This window comes from Cyprinodon tularosa, unplaced genomic scaffold (assembly GCF_016077235.1).
Source record: "Cyprinodon tularosa strain WSP-4 unplaced genomic scaffold, ASM1607723v1 ctg455, whole genome shotgun sequence".
In the NCBI taxonomy this organism is placed as follows: domain Eukaryota; kingdom Metazoa; phylum Chordata; class Actinopteri; order Cyprinodontiformes; family Cyprinodontidae; genus Cyprinodon; species Cyprinodon tularosa.
Genome location: NW_024039180.1, coordinates 538,610 through 558,285, shown reverse-complemented (window position 1 = coordinate 558,285; position 19,676 = coordinate 538,610). Strand labels below are relative to the sequence as shown.

The following is a 19,676-nucleotide window of genomic DNA, read 5'->3' as shown; positions in this document are numbered from 1 at the left end:
TGTCCAACTGCTCGTTAACACTTAATTTCTAAGCAGCCAATCACATGGCGGCAACTCAGTGCATTTAGGCATGTAGACATGGTCAAGACAATCTCCTGCAGTTCAAAGCGAGCATCAGTATGGGGAAGAAAGGTGATTTGAGTGACTTTGAACGTGGCATGATTTTTGGTGCCAGAAGGGCTGGTCTGAGTATTTCAGAAACTGCTGATCTACTGGGATTTTCACGCACAACCATCTCTAGGGTTTACAGAGAATGGTCCGAAAAAGAAAAAACATCCAGTGAGCGGCAGTTCTGTGGGCGGAAATGCCTTGTTGATGCCAGAGGTCAGAGGAGAACGGCCAGACTGGTTGGAGCTGATAGAAGGGCAACAGTGACTCAAATAACCACCCGTTACAACCAAGGTGGGCAGAAGAGCATCTCTGAACGCACAGTACGTGGAACTTTGAGGCAGATGGGCTACAGCAGCAGAAGACCACACCGGGTGCCACTCCTTTCAGCTAAGAACAGGAAACTGAGGCTGCAATTTGCACAAGCTCATGGAAATTGGACAATAGAAGATTGGAAAAACGTTGCCTGGTCTGATGAGTCTCGATTTCTGCTGCGACATTCGGATGGTAGGGTCAGAATTTGGCGTCTACAACATGAAAGCATGGATCCATCCTGCCTTGTATCAACAGTTCAGGCTGGTGGTTGTGGTGTCATGGTGTGGGGAATATTTTCTTGGCACTCTTTGGGCCCCTTGGTACCAATTGAGCATCGTTGCAACGCCACAGCCTACCTGAGTATTGTTGCTGACCATGTCCATCCCTTTATGACCACAATGTACCCAACTTCTGATGGCTACTTTCAGCAGGATAATGCGCCATGTCATAAAGCTGGAATCATCTCAGACTGGTTTCTTGAACATGACAATGAGTTCACTGTACTCAAATGGCCTCCACAGTCACCAGATCTCAATCCAATAGAGCATCTTTGGGATGTGGTGGAACGGGAGATTCGCATCATGGATGTGCAGCCGACAAATCTGCGGCAACTGTGTGATGCCATCATGTCAATATGGACCAAACTCCCTGAGGAATGCTTCCAGCACCTTGTTGAATCTATGCCACCAAGAATTGAGGCAGTTCTGAAGGAAAAAGGGGGTCCAACCCGTTACTAGCATGGGGTACCTAATAAAGTGGCCGGTGAGTGTATTTTAACAGTAGTATAGTCAAGTGTTCTTCACTATATTATTGTTTACTTTATTGTTCACTGAAAATGTCCCAATTTAGTTCAAAGAAGGATTATTTTGGCAATACTTCAAGTACATTAAAAGTACATTGTTCGGTATACTTTCTAAACTTATACTCATACTTAAGTATTCTTATTAAAATTTACTTCAAGTATACTACTTTTTGCTAAGGGATCTGATGGAGGTTTCCTCTTGTTCAAGAGAGTTTTTCCTCTCTACTGTCGCTACAAGCCTGCTTGGTGTGAGGGACTGCAGCAGAGTCAGTAAGTCGATGCAATCAACTGGATTTCTTTAGATAGAAAACTTTTAACCAATCTGACTCTTTTACCCCAGCAAGCACATATAAGTCCCATTCTTCATTGGATCAAATGAAGGCTTTTAGCTACAGTTTGTGGACTTCCTGATAGTAAAGAATTACAATAGTCCAGCCTTGAAGTAACAAATGCATGGACTAGTTTCTCAGCATCACCCCTGGACAGGAGATTTCTCATTTTTGCAATATTCCTCAGATGAAAGAAGGAAATTCTAGAAACCTCTTTGATCTGGGATTTAAATGAAAGGTCCAGGTCAAAAATAACACCAAGATTTTTTATTTTTTTATTTTCTGAAATCAGTTTAATCCTATCCAGATGAAATGACTGACTATTTACATCTTATCCTCAATTAAAACATGTCTTATACAATTTTAGATTTGTTATTTGATTTGTGTTTTGTTTAATTGTCAATAAAGTTTTTTTTTTCTACAAGGAAAGGCATTTCCTTGAAATAGAAACAGACCAACTGCTGCGCTCTGTCTACTGATACGTTCAAGGACAACCAGAAATAGGACTTATCAGCGTTGACGCATCAGACTTAGACAACTTCTAGAATTTATATTTTTTATTATAACTTCAGCTATGTTTATAATTTGGTTTTGTACAGCTTTCAGAAAATTTCCATTCCATAAATGCAGCAGTGAAATGTAAACAGTATGGGAGAAAAGACATGGTGCAAAATTCCATTTGTGATTTATCGATTATTGAAATAATCATGAACTCGATTAATGGTTAAGTGGATAATAAACTCTAAAAAATGCCTTTAGCTGACAGAGTGACCCACTTAGAGCAGTAATTACATCAAAATTGTAAGAATAAATAGAAGAAATATTTTTTTGCATTTAATATTAAAATAAGTTTTCATCTGTCAATATGCTTTGTACTATCCAGAACTGCTCAAGTAGGAAGTAGAAAAGTTTTAATAACCTAAAGGTTTTTTAAAGAAGATTTTGTACGAATTTAAAACAGATGAAGCTAAAAGTTTTACACATTTATATACATAATATCTGAAGTCCACACATTGGGTTTCCTACACTCAGCACGGTCCCTGAACGCAGCGTTTAAGTGAAATGAAAGCGATCCCCCCGCCCAGCTGAGAAGTTAGAGAAGCGGCGAGGCGTTTGGTGCATGGCGCGTGTTTTGAAGCTGCTCTGCTTGTGGAGAAATGTCCTGGGCCGTGAGTAGTGAGGAAACAGGAAGCGATTCTTGTGGGATGGAAGAGGGAAATAGTGACAATGAAGGTTGGAAGATAGCAGCATCAAAAAATGAGAAAAAGCGGAAAAAACAGAGATCAGTTAAAGGGGAATCTAGTTCAGAACAATCCAGTGATGATCAATCCATACATTCCACAGCACAACAAAATGAATTCAAAGTCATATTCAAAGTCGTTAATCAGGCAGACTCTTTTACAAACTGGAATCCGGTTCACTTAACAAAAACCATCAATAAACTTGTTGGAGAAGTCAGAGGTGCCAGAATTCTGTACAGTGGAGACCTGCTAATTAACTGCAGAGACAGCGCCCAGCAAGGCAAAGCAATACGTATTAACAAAATTGACGGGATAAGAGTTCAGTGCAGCCTAATGGAGAACAAAAAGATCAGCAGGGGAGTCATTGGAGGAGTTCCTCTGAAAATTTCTGAAAAAGAGATTCTGGAAAACATAAGCGGTGCAAAAGTAAAAGAAGTAAAACGGTTAAAAACAACAAGAAACGGAGAAAGATCTGACAGTTTATCTGTACTAATTAAATTCGAGGAAGAGCAATTACCAAGCAAAGTATTCATCGGTTACATCAGTTACAATGTCAAAATCTACAATCCACCACCATTGAGATGTTTCAAATGTCAAAAATTCGGACACATTGCAGCAGTTTGTAAAGGGAAACAGAGGTGTGGAAGGTGTGCAGGAGAACATGAATATGGTAAATGTGGAAAAGAAGCTAAAATAAAATGCTGTAATTGTGGTGGAGAACATACTGCTGCTTATCGCGGCTGTGAAGCAAGCAAAAGGTCTGAAGAAATAAAAAAAATGAAATTTGAGCTTGGAATAACTTATGCTGAAGCTGCAAAAAGGATCCCATCTCAGTCAGAAAAACCCAAACCTACAGTTCAACACACGGCAAATTTCAAACCTCTAGAGAAATCTCCAAAAATTGATGAAGACTCACTAATTGTTAAAAAGACAAATTTTGTTCTTTTCATGGTGGAAGTGATTAATTGTACTGCTCAGACGACAAAAAAAAACAGAAAAAATCAAAATAATAGTGAAGGCTGCAGAAAAATATCTGGATGTTAAAGATATGAACTGGGAGATGGTTGGAAGCATGATGGAAAGACCAATGGGACCATCAGAAACTGGCAGAGGTACGATGACCTAGAGTAAATTAAAATTATACGGGCAAATGTAATTTAGTATAATTTAGTATTATGTGGGTTTAAGTTACACAGGTTATTTTATTGTATTTTTTTTTTTTTTTTTTTTTTTTTTTTTTTTTTTTTTGGGGGGGTGAATCGTTTCCTGTTTCCTTGCTTTACTCCATATCAGTTGGTGGCGGTAATGCACATTTCACAAGTTTGCCAACCGCCATAAAATCTCATAAGAAGAAGAAGAAGCTGAGAAGTTACTGGAGCCAACCGGACCCGGCATCTCCCTCACAGCGGCTCCGCTCAGACCGAAGACAGCCTGGTGTCCATCAGCCGGCCGGCCGCTCAGAGGAATGTAGATGTTTGCTGGTAGAACTGGTTGAGACCGGAACTGACAGCTGTCAACCAAACTGCGCAGTTCTGGAGAAAAGCAGTGGTAAGATGTGCTAACATTAGCACAGCTAGCTTAGCAGCAGCTAGGGGGTTAGCTTTAAATAGAGCCCTTAAAACACCGAAAGAGTCTCAAGAAATACACACATACTTATGATACACTGTCATTTCTGTGACGTAGATTTAATTATTTGGAGTAAATAGAGAATTTGTTTTAGTTAACGTTAGCCACTGCTAAGTTGTATTTAGCTATCCTTAGCTTCTCTTTAGTAGAGAGAGCTGCAGTCTCTCATGTAAGGTTTGTAGAGATGTTGCTTGAGCTTTTACCAAAGTTAGTTTCTAACCGACCTCCTGTTAGTAAGGACTTTGGGTTGCTGCCATATCTAGACAGATAGATCTAGTTTACAGACAGAAATATGTTATCAGTTTAGTCCAAAGTAATATTTAAGTAATGAGACAAGGTGGAGGATAAACCTGTTTCATCCACTGATCTCTATTTATTCACTGGAAATCCCGAAAGAAGTGAAGCCACCGGTCGCCATATTGGTACTCCCCACGCCTATGGAGACCCGTAGTAAAATGGCCATATTTGTAGCATTTGACTGCAAAAACAAACAGTCAGCTGGCTGTGGGAAGATGGTCCACAGACTATTTACAGACAGTGGATTTACTGACCAAGAAAATCATTTTATAGGCCGATGTCTCCTATAGTATAATGTGGAGCGCAACATTAGTCTGACTGTCTCTGACTGACTGGAAGACATTGAGTCAGCCATCGACATCGTGTCTAACGTTAAAAGATAGAGTAAATACAAAGTAATTCACTATGAAATGTAAATGTAGTAATTCTTTATTAAGTGGATGACGCTCTAGTTCCTGTAGTTAGTTATATTGTGATGGATTTGTATAATATGTTATATTACATGATTTATAGACTTCATTGGCTTCATAATGACTATGCAAAATGATGTGCCTATATATTAATTATAAGTTAAAGTAATCTACTGATGCTATGAAACAGCCAGTCTGTGTCAAAGTGATGAATTTATCTTTATTTTAAAAGTCTTAAGCCCCCCTGAAAATGGGAACATCATCGTTGTTCGATGCTGTAGCGCACATATCGTTTACATTAAGACTGGTCCAACTAGGGAGTACAAATATGGCGGCCGGTGGCTTCACTTCAACCCTGTAGAGATCATTGGTTTCATCATTAAGCCACCAGCTAAGAGTATCCAACAACACTCTTTACTTTTGATCCTCCTAATCTGGAGGATCTTCTGAGCATAAAGTATCTGGATTAATAAATTAATCCCGCTGGATCCTGGCAGAAGGGGGGGCTTGCAGAGGGACACATCTGGATCATTTTCTCTGCTAAATAGGCCTGATGACTTTATTCCATCAGTTAGAAGCCAGATAGTTAGATTTTCTGTTTTGTTCTCTAACAGGTTTAGGAAACAGAAATGCCTCAGAAGCAGAAGCCCAAGTCGTGGACGGATTTAAAGCAAGCAGGAAACGAGTGTTTCAAGACGGGCCAATATGGAGACGCCACCGCTCTTTACAGCCAGGCCATCAAAGAACTGGACAAGTCCAGTGAGTATTAGTATGGCGGGTCTGAGGGGCTGACAGGGAATTGGTGGGACAAAGGTTTAATCCTTGTGCCTCGCCGTTCTGTATTATTCCCGAGGAGAGATTGTTGCGAAGAGATTGAACTAACAGATTCTGCAGAGTGGGAGAATAGAGATAGAATGAAGCAGAATGATGAAAAAGGGGTCCCTATGTCCTCCAGCAGTCTAAGCCTATAGCAGCAGAACTATAGAGATAGCTCAGGATAACCTGAGCCACTCTAACTAGAAGCTTTATCAAAAAGGAAAGTTTTAAGCCTAGACTTAAAAGTAGACAGGGTGTCTGCCTCACGGACTAAAACTGGTAGTTGGTTCCACAGGAGAGGAGCCTGATAACTAAAAGATCTGCCTCCCATTCTACTTTTAGAAATTCTAGGAACCACTAGTAAACCTGCAGATTGAGAGCGAAGTGCTCTGTTAGGAACATAAGGAACAATCAGATCTCTGATATCAGATGGAGCTTGGCCATTTAAGGCTTTATATGTGAGAAGGAGGATTTTAAATTCTATTCTTGATTTAACAGGAAGCCAATGAAGAGAAGCCAGGATAGGCGAGATATGATCTCTCTTTTTCATTTTCATCAGAACTCTGGCTGCAGCATTTTGGATCAGCTGAAGGCTTTTAACTACAGTTTGTGGACTACCTGATAGTAAAGAATTACAATGGTAATTACAATATCTTGTAATAAACTATACAAAGGTCATAGTTGTTGCAGCGATACTTTCCAAGTCATGAGTGGTAGCGTCTACTTGGTCTGTGCGGACTGACTGTCCTGCTGCATTCTGGAACAAACCAAGAGAAACGGGAAGATTGACAGGAATCCAAACTGGTTGGTCAGAGGTTCTGATCCATGGCGAAGCTGCAGTAGATCATTGCTGCGGCACTAACTGAGTAGATAGACTCCTAGGTTTGAGTTAGCCTGGCTGTTAGCCTGCCAGCTGTACGGAGTTAATTACCATGGTAACTGATGTGTATCTGCTTTCTAAAACTAAATCCTGTTTTCATCAGGAGTCGGCGGCCTAGTGGTTAGGACAGGGGTTACCAATTTAAAAAAAAGAAAAAAAAGTAGAATTTTTTTTCCATATTAAAATCTAAAGGGTTTTTTGAAGTAGAGAACAAGAATTGTTCAGTTCAGTACATAGACATTATCCTGATTCACATTATTATTTTTCTTTCTTTTTTCTGTCTTAATGAGAGCAGTGGGCTTTAGGCTGCCCTGCAAGGCTTTAAACCTGGGTTTAACCAGAGACTAAGCCATTCTCAAGCACATATCAAGGAGCTCATTTTGAGCCTGGATCCAGATTTATTGTTGATTCTGTTCATGGTGGAGAATCCTGCTTCACAGCAGCAGGTTGAGCCAAACATCCTCTAAATGTGCAGGGTCATCTTTGAGCACGCCATTTCACTTTTCTTTCACCAGTTCACCGCAGTTCTTCCAGCAGTCCACACTTTCTCTGCTCTCTTTTTCTCATGGTCTTCTCCTTCTTTCCCATCGCCCGGCTTGCCACAGCTTTGCCTGCTGTGTCTAAAAGTAGCAGCAGCAGCAACCCAGACTGACAGCTTATTGGCTCATTTGGATCACGTGCAGCCTGGAGCCGGACGCTCTCAAGGGCTTTACCGTATTAACAGGAGAAGCGGGGCAACTGAATTTAGACACTCTTGTCGGACAATATGCAGTCATTTATAAAATGTTTTGAATGAAGTTGGGTCCGATTTAGCCAGCAGGTGGGTCTGGATCCGGACAGCGGTCCGCTAATCTGGGTTGGGGCGTATATTCGAGCCCCACTCCCACACACTGTCACTCTGGGTCTCTGAACAACACCCTTAACCCCACACTGCTCCCCGGGCAGCACACAATGGCAGCCCACTGCTCCCCAAGGAGATGGGTTAAATGCAGAGAGTGAATTTCCTTCAATGTGAGATCAATAAAGTTTTATTATTATTATTATGAAATGGACTCTGGTGTTTTCTGGCTTCCTGTCGGCAGAACATGGCGCCTGAAGCTGATTTTTTTCCCCTGTTCTTTGCCAGGTAAAAAGAACCCCGAGGATTTAGCCATCCTGTACTCCAACCGCGCTGCCAGCTACCTGAAGGATGGGAACTGTGCAGAATGTGTGAAGGACTGTGAAACGTAAATTCCTGGTTTTTAAACTTTTCTTTATTTGTTTCTAAAGAAGTTATTCTCATGATGATTTTTGAGTTTATTCCAAAGCATCTCTGTGCTAACGCTTTCAAAAACCAAGCTGGAAGGGTTCACTGCAGCCTGAATGTCTCCTCAGGTCTCTGGAGTTGTCTCCGTTCAATGTGAAGTCTCTGCTCCGACGCGCTGCTGCCTACGAAGCTCTGGAGCGCTACCGACACGCTTACATCGACTACAAAACCGCGCTGCAAGTTGACTGCAACATCGCAGCCGCTCACGACGGCACCAACAGGTTGGTAAGAGCACCGCTTCCCATCAGTCTGAGCTCTCCTTAAACACCAGAGCTAACCAAGCTAACCGCTCTAAGCTCTAATCCAGAGGCTGAATGTTTCCTCATCTTTACCACACCTGCAGGATTCTAGACCTGCTGGTCCAAACTGGTCTGTTACTAGGGGTGTAAATCACATCCATCATGGCGATTCGATTCAGTATCGATTTCCTGATCCAACGATTCGATTATTTTCGATACTCAAGAATACACCACGATTCGATTAATCGGTTAATTTTTTTTTTTATTATTATTTTTTTTACACCTTACAGGCTAAACAAAGTTTCAAGTTTGAAATACATCAATGAAAGCTGTAATATCATTATGCATTTTCTTTAGAAACAACAGCAAATAACAGAAGTAGAAAAGTTGCATCAAAAAATACTGCAAAAATACTGCACAATATCAGTGTAATGAGTTCAATGCAATACCTCGGCTCCAGAGAAACTGTCCAACATATTTTTTTAGAATGTAATACATATCACTGATTCTTGAAACTTTGGCAAAAACATGTCCCACTAAGAAAAGTGCTAATTCTGTTGGAAAGAAATAAAATTTTCATGAATAAAAACAATCAAGGTTATAATCAGGGGGTCCTTTGCACAAATGCAAGGTTCTTTTAAAGTTTTTTTATTTTATTGTTAATTTAATGATTATATGCTGGCCCATTGCCTATAAAATCAGTTGTCCTTGGATAGGAGATAATCATTTCAACTTGATTAAAAAAACAAAAAGTAATAATTGAATTGAATAATATCTTTACCAAATGAAAGGGTACATTTTAATATGTATTTAAAACTACAAACAGTGAGTTTTGAACAATAATAACCATTATTTTGTGATTGCTCAAAATGTGTCCCACATATTTGTCACCACCGTCAGATATTTATAAAAAGCAATAAAATCAGGCAACTAAAAGGTCAACTACATGCCTGAGGACCCCATTTTCAAATCTTCAGCTCTACTGGATGCCTTAAGGTCACTCAAGCTCCTGTAGGTTTGCTATTTTCTCTTAAACTTGTTCATATTTTTGGACACTGCTAATGTCACAACCATAACATGTCAACACCGTCTCTTTTGTATAAAAAATATTAGATTAGATTATGACATAAATGTTTACTTTTTAAGAAGAGGTCTAAAGTAGCTAGCAACAGAGGGGAAACAACATGGCTAATGTGAACAACTCATGCATATCATGTGAAAGAGTAGGATTTTGTCACCACCGTCATATTTTCTGTCTGACGGTGGTGACGCACAGTCTGACGGTGGTGACAAAAAACTACAAATGGTTCTCAATGGAGGCTAGAAAATAATTGTTGATCTGTAATGTTTCATTAACCTCTTTTATATTTTTATTTATGTAATTCCGCCTAGATTTCTTACATATTGTATAACCCTAGGGGATGGGGTGTGCCTTCCCTGTCTCTCAATTCACTATTATGCCATGTTCATTTGGTTTACATCATTTGGGATGCACATAGTGCACCTACTACCTACCTACATAGCACATAGTATACAATATTCCTTGTAAGCTATGGCAGGGCAACATTTAACCAAATCTAACATTTACTGTAATTCCCCCCAATTTCATAGTCATTACACTCAACTTTGACTTTATGTATTTTAGGAAGTTATGGCTAGGAAGCAGCTATCTGTGAAGGAAAGAAGGAAAAGAAACAGGGAATATCAAAAGAAGTGTGAAGGCCTACTGACAAAAAACCTACATATATTCAAGCAATTACTCAGAAGGTTCAAAATTTCTACCATAATGCAGCACGAATGACAACTGACAAACAGGACACAATCACACGCAAGAAAATAAAGCATCAGAGAATGATTCTGACTGATAATGATATTTCTTAATTGTACCTTATATTCCTTGAAAAATATTTGTCACAGTGCTCATGATTGTTATTTTTTGGACCAAATAGTTAAATAAAGTTAATAAGCAAGAAACCATTGACTTGAATTGTATACAGTTTGGAATTGTATGTTGAAATGAGGCCACTGTCACCACCGTCAGTTCTAAAGTCACCACCGTCAGAGGGCTTTTTATTCGTTTTAAATGAATATGCTTGCAATATGTTTCTTCAGTGCTGTTCTCTCATTAAAGTAATGGTCTCTTTTAATACAAAAATATGTTTGTTAAATAAAAAAACATGACTTTTTCTATTTAGGCTTAAAGTAAACGTTATCTGATGTTAGATATTTTAAAGGACTACATGTGAAACAGTTAAAAAAAATTAACAAAAATTAATATTCAACATTTAACAGCATAAATGTGTGCTAACAATGCCAGATAAAGATTTAAAAACTCTAAATACTTATTAGACCAAATAAATAAAAAATAATTAGCTTTTTATTGTGTCTGATGGTGTTGACAAAAACAAAGTAATAACTGGAAAAATGCCTATTTTATGAAAGAAATACAAAATGAGGAGGTTGCACCTGTACACTGCTGAACAGCCAAGACCTTGGTCTATAACAATATACCTTCAGATTTTGTAATCCAACTAACTTTTTATTTTCAAAATTAAAACCTGTTTTATCCAAATTCCCAAGAATCAGTGATATACTCAGGAAAGAGAGATGTTGCTTAGAGAGTTAGACAGGAATAAAAATAAACTAGATATAAGGGAATTGTTTCAAAGGTCATCTGGGGATGTAGTTTTTGGGAGTATTTTAAATTTTCTAAGAAGAACGGGTATTTTAGGGAGAATATAATAGTTTGTCTGGTCCAAACTCCACTCTGGAAGGTGGCGGTAATGCACCTATAAGTTGTTTGCCAACCGCCATTAAAAAAAAAGAAGAAGAAGAAGGCTCCAGAGTGTCGACGTCACCGCCCCCTTGAGAGACGCTCCGCTGCTCCTCTCCCAGATTGTAGCTGACCGCAAACAGTGCCGCAGACAGGAGGCCGGCTTGTTTTGTTTTTATGACCGAAATTGCGGAAAACAACTCGTGAAGTTTGACCCGCTAGAAGAGCGAGGTGCGCGAGAACGCTGAGACCCTTTTTCCAGCTGAATCTCCGCTCTTTTTGGCCCTCATGTCCCTCCGTCGTCGGACTAAACTCGCCCCCACTTCCTCGCCACCTCGGCCGTATCTAGACCCACAGACCACGCTTCAATACTGAGTATAATTTAAAAATGTCTGCATCAAGCTCACTGCAACACACTGCTGTAAGAGTATAACCAGGAAGCGAGGTAGGAGGGCAAAATAGGTTTGGCGCCACCGCAGCACGGGAGGGAGAATTACGCCCAGGAGCAAATGGATAAAAATAGACCAGAGGAAAAAAAAAACATGAATCGATTATCTTGCGGACGTGTCGATGCATCGGATCGTCGGCTGTTGGATCGATGCATCGATACAAAACGATTATTATTTACACCCCTATCTGTTACCAGAACCAGAACACAGACTGGTTCATTTATAGACAGTGCAGTGCTGCCAATGGCCTTCAGGGGGCGCTGAACCTGGAGGTAACAGGTCTAGCGCCCCCTAGTGCCTGAAATTTGTTCGATCTTTTGCTCAGAATGACTAAAGCCCTGACGGAGGCAGACGGCCCGTCATGGAGGGAGAAGCTTCCTCCCATCCCCACGGTGCCGCTGTCGGTGAGGGAGAAGCTGGCCCAGCAAGCTGCAGCCAACCAGGCTCAGCAGCACAACGGCATCAAGAAGGACGACAGACCAGGTGAATGTTTACCCGCAGTTACCTGGCAACCAACGCATCTCATGGCCGCACTGTGGGTTCAGGCCTCACAGAACCCGCCATCTGCAGCTTGTTAAAACCATGGTTAGATCTGCGTTTTTAAAGAATCCTGCCAGTTACGACTCAAACGTCTGTTTCTCCTTCCCATCAGCACCGAGTGACAAAGATGTAAAGAAAGCTCAGGCTCTGAAAGAGGAAGGCAACGCTCTGGTGAAGAAAGGAGAATTTCAGAAGGCCGTAGAGAAGTACACGCAGAGTCTAAAACACAACGGCAGCGAGGTGACGACCTTCACCAACCGGTGAGCCTCTGCTTCACATTCAGTTCAGGTTTATGCTTTAACGACAAGACTAAGCAAAGATGCGTCTCCGCTGTGTCTGTGATCAGGGCGCTGTGCTTCCTGTCGCTGAAGCAGTACAGAGACGCCATCAGAGACTGCTCCGACGCCCTCAGGATGGACGGCAGCAACGTCAAGGCGCTCTACAGGAGGGCGCAGGCTCACAAGGAGCTCAAGGTGAGCTCTCCGTCCGTTTCTGACCATCAGTCTGTGGCTGCATGTCCTCACACATCCAGATGTTTACAGCTGCTGTAGAATATTTAGCAAGTCTTGGAACAGCTCTCAAAAGTTAAGTTCTCTAAAGTAGTAATACTCTGAAAAGTATTCGTTTTTTTTCTCGTGATGAAGTAAGATAGACTTTATTGATCTCACAGTGGAGAAATTCACTCGTCACAATCGGTTCACTAGTCAAAAGAAGGTGCCAAGAGGAGGAAAAGGTGCATGGGATATAAACACTAATTACAGCTCGTCCACATTTTCTATTATTATTTAACATTTTTGGAGCGCCCCTAGAAAATTTCTGAATAATAACTCAGATAATCATAAAGCCTCATTAATCCTCAACATTCTAATGATAATAATGATCTAATATTTAATAATAAGTGCTAAATAGTTGAAATGGAGACAGCATTAAGCTGTGACTTTGATAATAGTAGCTTTTCTCTCCAGCTGTGCAAACCATTGCAAGCTAGTGGTTATCGGCAGAGCTGGAGGGGGTTCAGTCTTAGAACGCAGGACTTTCCTTCAAGACTGACAGTGATTGTTTTCTACTTTGGCTACTTTAGATCACCAATTAAATGTAAAATAATAGAAAATATAGGGAATATTATGTTGAGACTTTTATCCTTAAAGGAATAGTACACCAAAAACATGATTAGCCTTCAGTTTCTACTCACCCCCATGCTGAACAACACTCTGGAGTACTTTTTTGATATCTCAAATGCATCTGGAGATCTGGGAGGCTTCTTGCTGTCTGTCCGTCCGTAAAAATTCAAAAAATATCCACTGGACTTGGTTTTCAAGATTTGAAGACGTTTCGCCACCTCTCCAGGAAGCTTTCTCAATTCAAATGTCTGGATCCGCCGTGAGTTTGAGTCTTATATAGACAACGCCTTGTATCGCTTGGAAAGATGCAATGGTAACCGATGAATGGGTCGTTAGTTCCATCGTTAGCCTGTAATATCTGAAACTGTCTATGATTCTAGGGGTCGGTCGTTAAAGGGGGGATTGCCATTAAGGGGGGGGATTGTCTCCTGTAATACCTGAAACCTGTCTATGATTGTTAAGGGTTGGTCGTTAAGGAGGTGTTGTTCACCGGCTGGAGCGGGTAAGTCCCTCGTTCCTCTGTGATGGGGTGGGGGGTTTGGTGATATCTGGAAGGGATCATGTCTATGATTGAATTGTATGTTTTTGGAAGCTGGAATCTCAGTCCACCACCTCTGTTTAAAGTTGGGTTTTTCTCTCTTAACATAGATGGCTTCCTTCACGCCCCTCTCAAACCACCTATTTTCTTTATCCAGAATATGGACATTCTGGTCCTCTAAAGAATGTCCTTTGTCCACAAGGTGTACAGGTGCTGGTCATAAAATAAGAATATCATGAAAAAGTAGATTGATTTCAGTAATTCCATTTAAAAAGTGAAACTTGTATATTATATTCATACATTACATACAAACTCATATATTTCAGATGTTTATTTTGTTTAATTTTGATGATTACAAATGACAACAAATGAAAATCTCAAATTCATCATATCAGAAAATTAGAATATTGTGAAAAGGTTCAAAATTGATGGCCCCTGGTACCACACTCTAATCAGCTAATTAACTCAAACCACCTGCAAAAGCCTTTAAATGGTCTTTCAGTCTAGTTCTATAGGCTACACAATCATGGGGAAGACTGCTGACTTGACAGTTGTCCAAAAGACGACCATCGACACCTTGCACAAGGAGGGCAAGACACAAAAGGTCATCGCTAAAGAGGCTGGCTGTTCACAGAGCTCAGTGTCCAAGCACATTAATAGAGAGGCGAAGGGAAGGAAAAGATGTGGTCGAAAAAAGTGTACAAGCAAGAGAGATAACCGCACCCTGGAGAGGATTGTGAAACAAAACCCATTCAAAAATGTGGGGGAGATTCACAAAGAGTGGACTGCAGCTGGAGTGAGTGCTTCAAGAACCACCACACACAGACGTATGAAAGACATGGGTTTCTGCTGTCGCATTCCTTGTGTCAAGCCACTCTTGAACCACAGACAGCGTCAGAAGCGTCTTGCCTGGGCTAAAGAGAAACAGGACTGGACTGCTGGTGAGTGGTCCAAAGTCATGTTCTCTGATGAAAGTAAATTTTGCATTTCCTTTGGAAATCAAGGTCCCAGAGTCTGGAGGAAAAGAAGAGAGGCACTTCATCCACGTTGCTTGAAGTCCAGTGTAAAGTTTCCACAGTCAGTGATGGTTTGGGGTGCCATGTCATCTGCTGGTGTTGGTCCATTGTGTTTTCTGAGGTCCAGGGTCAACGCAGCCACATACCAGGAAGTTTTAGAGCACTTCATGCTTCCTGCAGCTGACCAACTTTTTGGAGATGCAGATTTCATTTTCCAACAGGACTTGGCACCTGCACACAGTGCCAAAGCTACCAGTACCTGGTTGAAGGACCATGGTATCCCTGTTCTTAATTGGCCAGCAAACTCTCCTGACCTTAACCCCATAGAAAATCTATGGGGTATTGTGAAGAAGAAGATGCAATACACCAGACCCAACAATTCAGAAGAGCTAAAAGCCACTATTAGAGCAACCTGGGCTATCATAACACCTGAGCAGTGCCACAGACTGATCGACTCCATGCCACGCCGCATTGCTGCAGTAATACAGGCCAAAGGAGGCCCAACTAAATACTGAGTGCTGTACATGCTCATACTTTTCATGTTCATACTTTTCAGTTGGCCAACATTTCTATAAATCCTTTGTTTTTATTGGTCTTCAGTAATATTCTAATTTTCTGATATGATGAATTTGAGATTTTCATTTGTTGTCATTTGTAATCATCAAAATTAAACAAAATAAACATCTGAAATATATGAGTTTGTATGTAATGTATGAATATAATATACAAGTTTCACTTTTTAAATGGAATTACTGAAATCAATCTACTTTTTCATGATATTCTAATTTTATGACCAGCACCTGTAGGTGTACTGCGGAGTCTTGTCCAGAGGTGGCCGCTCTTCTGTGTTGGGCCATGCGTCTGTGGAGAGGTTGTTTGGTTTCTCCAATATAAAGATCAGAGCATTCCTCGCTGCACTGAACAGCATATACCACTCCGCTCATATTTGGTCTGGGGGTTTTATCTTTCGGATGCACTAGCCTCTGTTTAAGGGTTTGGTTTGGCTTGAAATGTACTGGGATCTTGTGTTTGGAGAAAATCCTCTTGAGCTTTTCAGACACTCCAGCAACATAAGGGATTGTGATGTTTTTGCGTTTAATTTTCCCATCGCTGTCTTCTGTTGCGTGTCTTTTGGATTTCCTTGCTGATTTGATAAAAGCCCAGTTTGGATATCCACAGTTTTGGAGAGCATCTTTGATGTGTTTCTGTTCTTTTTGCTTCCCATCTGTTTTAGTGGGGACATGTTCTGCCCGGTGTTGTAAGGTTCTGATGATTGAGAGTTTGTGTTCCAGTGAGTGGTGGGAGTCAAAAAGAAGATACTGGTCTGTGTGAGTAGGTTTCCTATACACTTCAATGTTTAGGCTTTCATCTCCTTCCATGCTCACCAGGCAGTCCAGAAAGGGTAGTTTGTTGTCCTTGGCATCCTCTCTGGTGAATTTGATGTTATGGTCAACAGAGTTGATGTGTTTGGTGAAAGCTTCAAACTCACTGCGGATCCAGACATTTGAATTGAGAAAGCTTCCTGGAGAGGTGGCGAAACGACTTCAAATCTTGAAAACCAAGTCCAGTGGATATTTTTTGAATTTTTACGGAATGACTATGACCTGGATGACTGAGAACCTTCATCAGCTTCTTGCTGTCTGCTGACATTCAAATAATGGAGGTCTATGGCGCCCGAGGCAGAAAGGTCCATAAAAGTCCACAAAAAACGTGTCAATATTCCTCCATACTGCTCGTCCAATGTATTCCAAGTGTCCTGAGTGGGTAGCGTCCATAATTTACTCGAAACAAAGTCATTTAGAATGTTTTTAGAGCATAAACAGTAGTGTATAGGATTTCCTCAAAGCGTGCGCCTGCGAGTTCACGACTCTACGGAAACCGCGGCAGACCAAACCAGATGAAAGTGCGCATTCAGCGTCTGCTCTGCCGATAATGCAAGCGTAGAACAAGAAATGTGCTGTTTACCTGTGCAAAGAAAGAAACAACGAAAGAAAAATGTCTGAGGACTTCAGTGTTGAGGAAGAGCATGAGTTCTTTGCCGAGCTGAATGCGCACTTTCATCTGGTTTGGTCTGCCGCGGTTTCCGTAGACTCGTGAACGCGCTTTCAGGAAATCCTGTACACTACTGTTTATGCTCTAAAAACATTCTAAATGACTTCGTTTCGAGTAAATTATGGACGCTACCCACTCAGGACACTTGGAATACATTGGACGAGCAGTATGGAGGAATATTGACACGTTTTTTGTGGACTTTTATGGACCTTTCTGCCTCGGGCGCCATAGACCTCCATTATTTGAATGTCAGCAGACAGCAAGAAGCGTTCCAGATCTCCAGATGCATTTGAGATATCAAAAAAGTACTCCAGAGTGTTGTTCAGCATGGGGGTGAGTAGAAAATGAAGGCTAATCATGTTTTGGGTGTACTGTTCCTTTAATATTGTGCACAGCAAACAACCTCAAAATATTATTCTCATTGTTTTTTTTATTGATTTCTTGTATTTTTTTAGTAATGAAAATATTTCTGTTGAATTTTAGAGTCTTTGTTTTTATCCTTGTGGTATCGAAAAGGGTATCGAGTATCGAATACTTTATTTAGTATCGGTATCGAGTCGAAAAGTTTAGTATCCTTACAACCCTAATGACGGCAGAGCTGAAGGGGGGCACCATGTCTGAGCAGTTAACATGCTCGGTGTCCTGAACACAGGAGCAGGCTTAGAACGCAGTACTTTGCTTCAAGACATTGTTTTCTACTTTTGTCTACTTTAAAACGCCAATGAAATGTAAAATAATAGCAAATATAGGTAATATGTTGAAATTCAAAAAGAGATTTGATCCTTAACAAACAGGTGCTATAGAGTTTGTCCGACTGGAGTTGCCATATGTTGTCATTAAAAGTGGTGGGGCCCGAGCAGATCTGTTAGCTTCACCAGCTTTAAAAACCTGTTTCACTGATTTCTATTTTATTTAGCTTCATATATAAATGGCACAATAAAGCAGCGACTGCAGATGGTGTACGGAGGAAAAAAATACAGAATAAATAAGAAAAAAAGAGGGAAAATAAATACAGAAAATATTATTATGGACACTTAATATATATACAGATCCATAGGGTTACATTTAACTTGTAAATTACATATTATGTTTGAACTGCTTTTTAGTTTCCAGGTTCGTTTATTGGGCTGTTTGGTTGAAGTTCTTTTTCCCTCTGAATCAAATCAGGTCTTCAATCAAATCATTAGCTGTCCAATCACAGCTGACTGGCTGCAGGGTGGAGCGTTTTCTAGGATTCAGATCAATCCTGAAAGCTAGCCTGCCTCAGCGCATGTTGAAACGGTGACCAGCCTGGCTAAGAATGAGTCCAGCTTATTTTAAAGTCAGGGTTAAACCTGAAGTTATCTGGCTAACCCAGGAATCCTGCTTCCTGGTTCAGGCCTCTGATATTTCTCTCCAGGATGGAGTCACAGCCAAACAGGAACAGACCAGATGAAGCTACTATGAGAAAAAGCAGAGAGAGCAGAACGTTAGAGATTGAACTAACAGATTCTGCAGAGTGGGAGAATAGAGATAGAATGAAATAGGGGTCCCTATGTCCTCCAGCAGTCTAAGCCTATAGCAGCATAACCCAGAGCTAAGGACCAGAAACTCATCTCAGCCTTCTTCAGCTTTTTCCTAAAGATTGTGTTGTCATCCCTACAGGACATCAAGGCCTGCGTTGACGATCTGAACAGCCTCCTGAAGGTGGAACCAAAGAACACGGCTGCTCTGAAGCTGCTGCAGGAGGTGCAGAAGAAGTAAACGTGCATGGATAACTCTGCAACCAGCCAGTGAGACGATCCATCCCCTCCAACCCCACGTCTGATCTGTTCACTCCTTACTGGGCCAACACAAAACGCAGCAAGAGGTTCTGGAGACTCTTCATGGATGAAGAGGTGTTCATAGTTTGGTGACGGAATGGTTGTGTTACCTCGGTTCAGTGTTAATGTTTGTTTTTTACGCTCCAGTAAATTACCGTCGCATCTTTTCAGAAAAAAAAAAAAGTTTTATTCTCACTTCTGGCCATAAAGCTCAGATTTACTGGATTAGAGGATTGATTGGATCCAAATTAACGGCAGACGAACGTCAAGCATCTTTTTATTTAGCCGCTATTTTTTTTCACCTAAATGAATTTCCACAACCAATAAAATAATCTGCTCAGTTCGGTCCGGAGAGAAATTTGTTCCACTATCATTAAAAGCAAATAAAAAATGGAACTTAAAAATGTTCTGAGAGTAATTTGTTTATGAAAAAATGTTAGGAAGTATTTTTAAAGATAGATGTTTTTCTTTAAGATTTTTTTCCTCCCTTTCAATTTTTTTCAGAATTTGAACTAAACTTTTCCAGATTTCTCCCTATGAAGAGAACCAATAGAAATACTGTTGCTAAGGTCCAGGCAGAGCAGACTCATTTCTATTGGTCCGCTCTCAGACCACCCAGAACTGTGAAAACGGTGAAATTCATTAAAAGGTTCTCTTCCCAATAATTTTAAAATGTGAGGAAATGGCAAACTAAAAAAGTTGATCACTTTCACAACCTTTGATCTGAAACGCACTCGTTTTAAATTCCTTTTTTTTTTTTACTTATTTGCTTTTAATAATTTTGGAACGAGTTTCTCTCCGTGGTTCTGGTACCAAACTACACTACTCTGGGTTCTTCAGTGACCCAGATGGACCCAAACTCATGAGGAGCATCAGACCAGTTTGGGTTCAGAGAACTGAAGAATCCGTAAATACCCGCCCAGATTGGGGAACGTTTCCAACCAGTCTGCCGCCACGTCGCCGCCATCTTGAACACTGTTTGTTTACATTAGAGACTATGCAGTTCAGGATACAGC

At 40.7% G+C, this 19,676-nt stretch overlaps 1 protein-coding gene across 1 annotated transcript; it reads left to right on the top strand.

Moving 5' to 3' along the window:
* The first annotated feature begins 4,159 nt into the window (after positions 1–4,159).
* On the top strand, positions 4,160–18,843 carry tomm34 (translocase of outer mitochondrial membrane 34). The gene is made up of 8 exons (XM_038300763.1): positions 4,160–4,343; positions 5,743–5,887; positions 7,951–8,050; positions 8,199–8,351; positions 11,917–12,074; positions 12,244–12,391; positions 12,478–12,604; positions 18,503–18,843. Exons 2-8 carry the CDS (start codon positions 5,758–5,760, stop codon positions 18,599–18,601), a joined length of 915 nt encoding a protein of 304 aa, XP_038156691.1. The 5' UTR covers positions 4,160–4,343; positions 5,743–5,757; the 3' UTR covers positions 18,602–18,843.
* Positions 18,844–19,676: the final 833 nt, after the last annotated feature.

Excerpts from the sequence above, each read along its gene's own strand:
- tomm34 (XM_038300763.1), top strand. The coding sequence starts at position 5,758 with ATGCCTCAGAAGCAGAAGCCCAAGTCGTGGACGGATTTAAAGCAAGCA. Across the intron at positions 5,888-7,950 it reads CAAAGAACTGGACAAGTCCA|GTAAAAAGAACCCCGAGGAT; the intron begins GTGAGTATTAGT and ends GTTCTTTGCCAG. Across the intron at positions 8,051-8,198 it reads TGTGTGAAGGACTGTGAAAC|GTCTCTGGAGTTGTCTCCGT; the intron begins GTAAATTCCTGG and ends ATGTCTCCTCAG.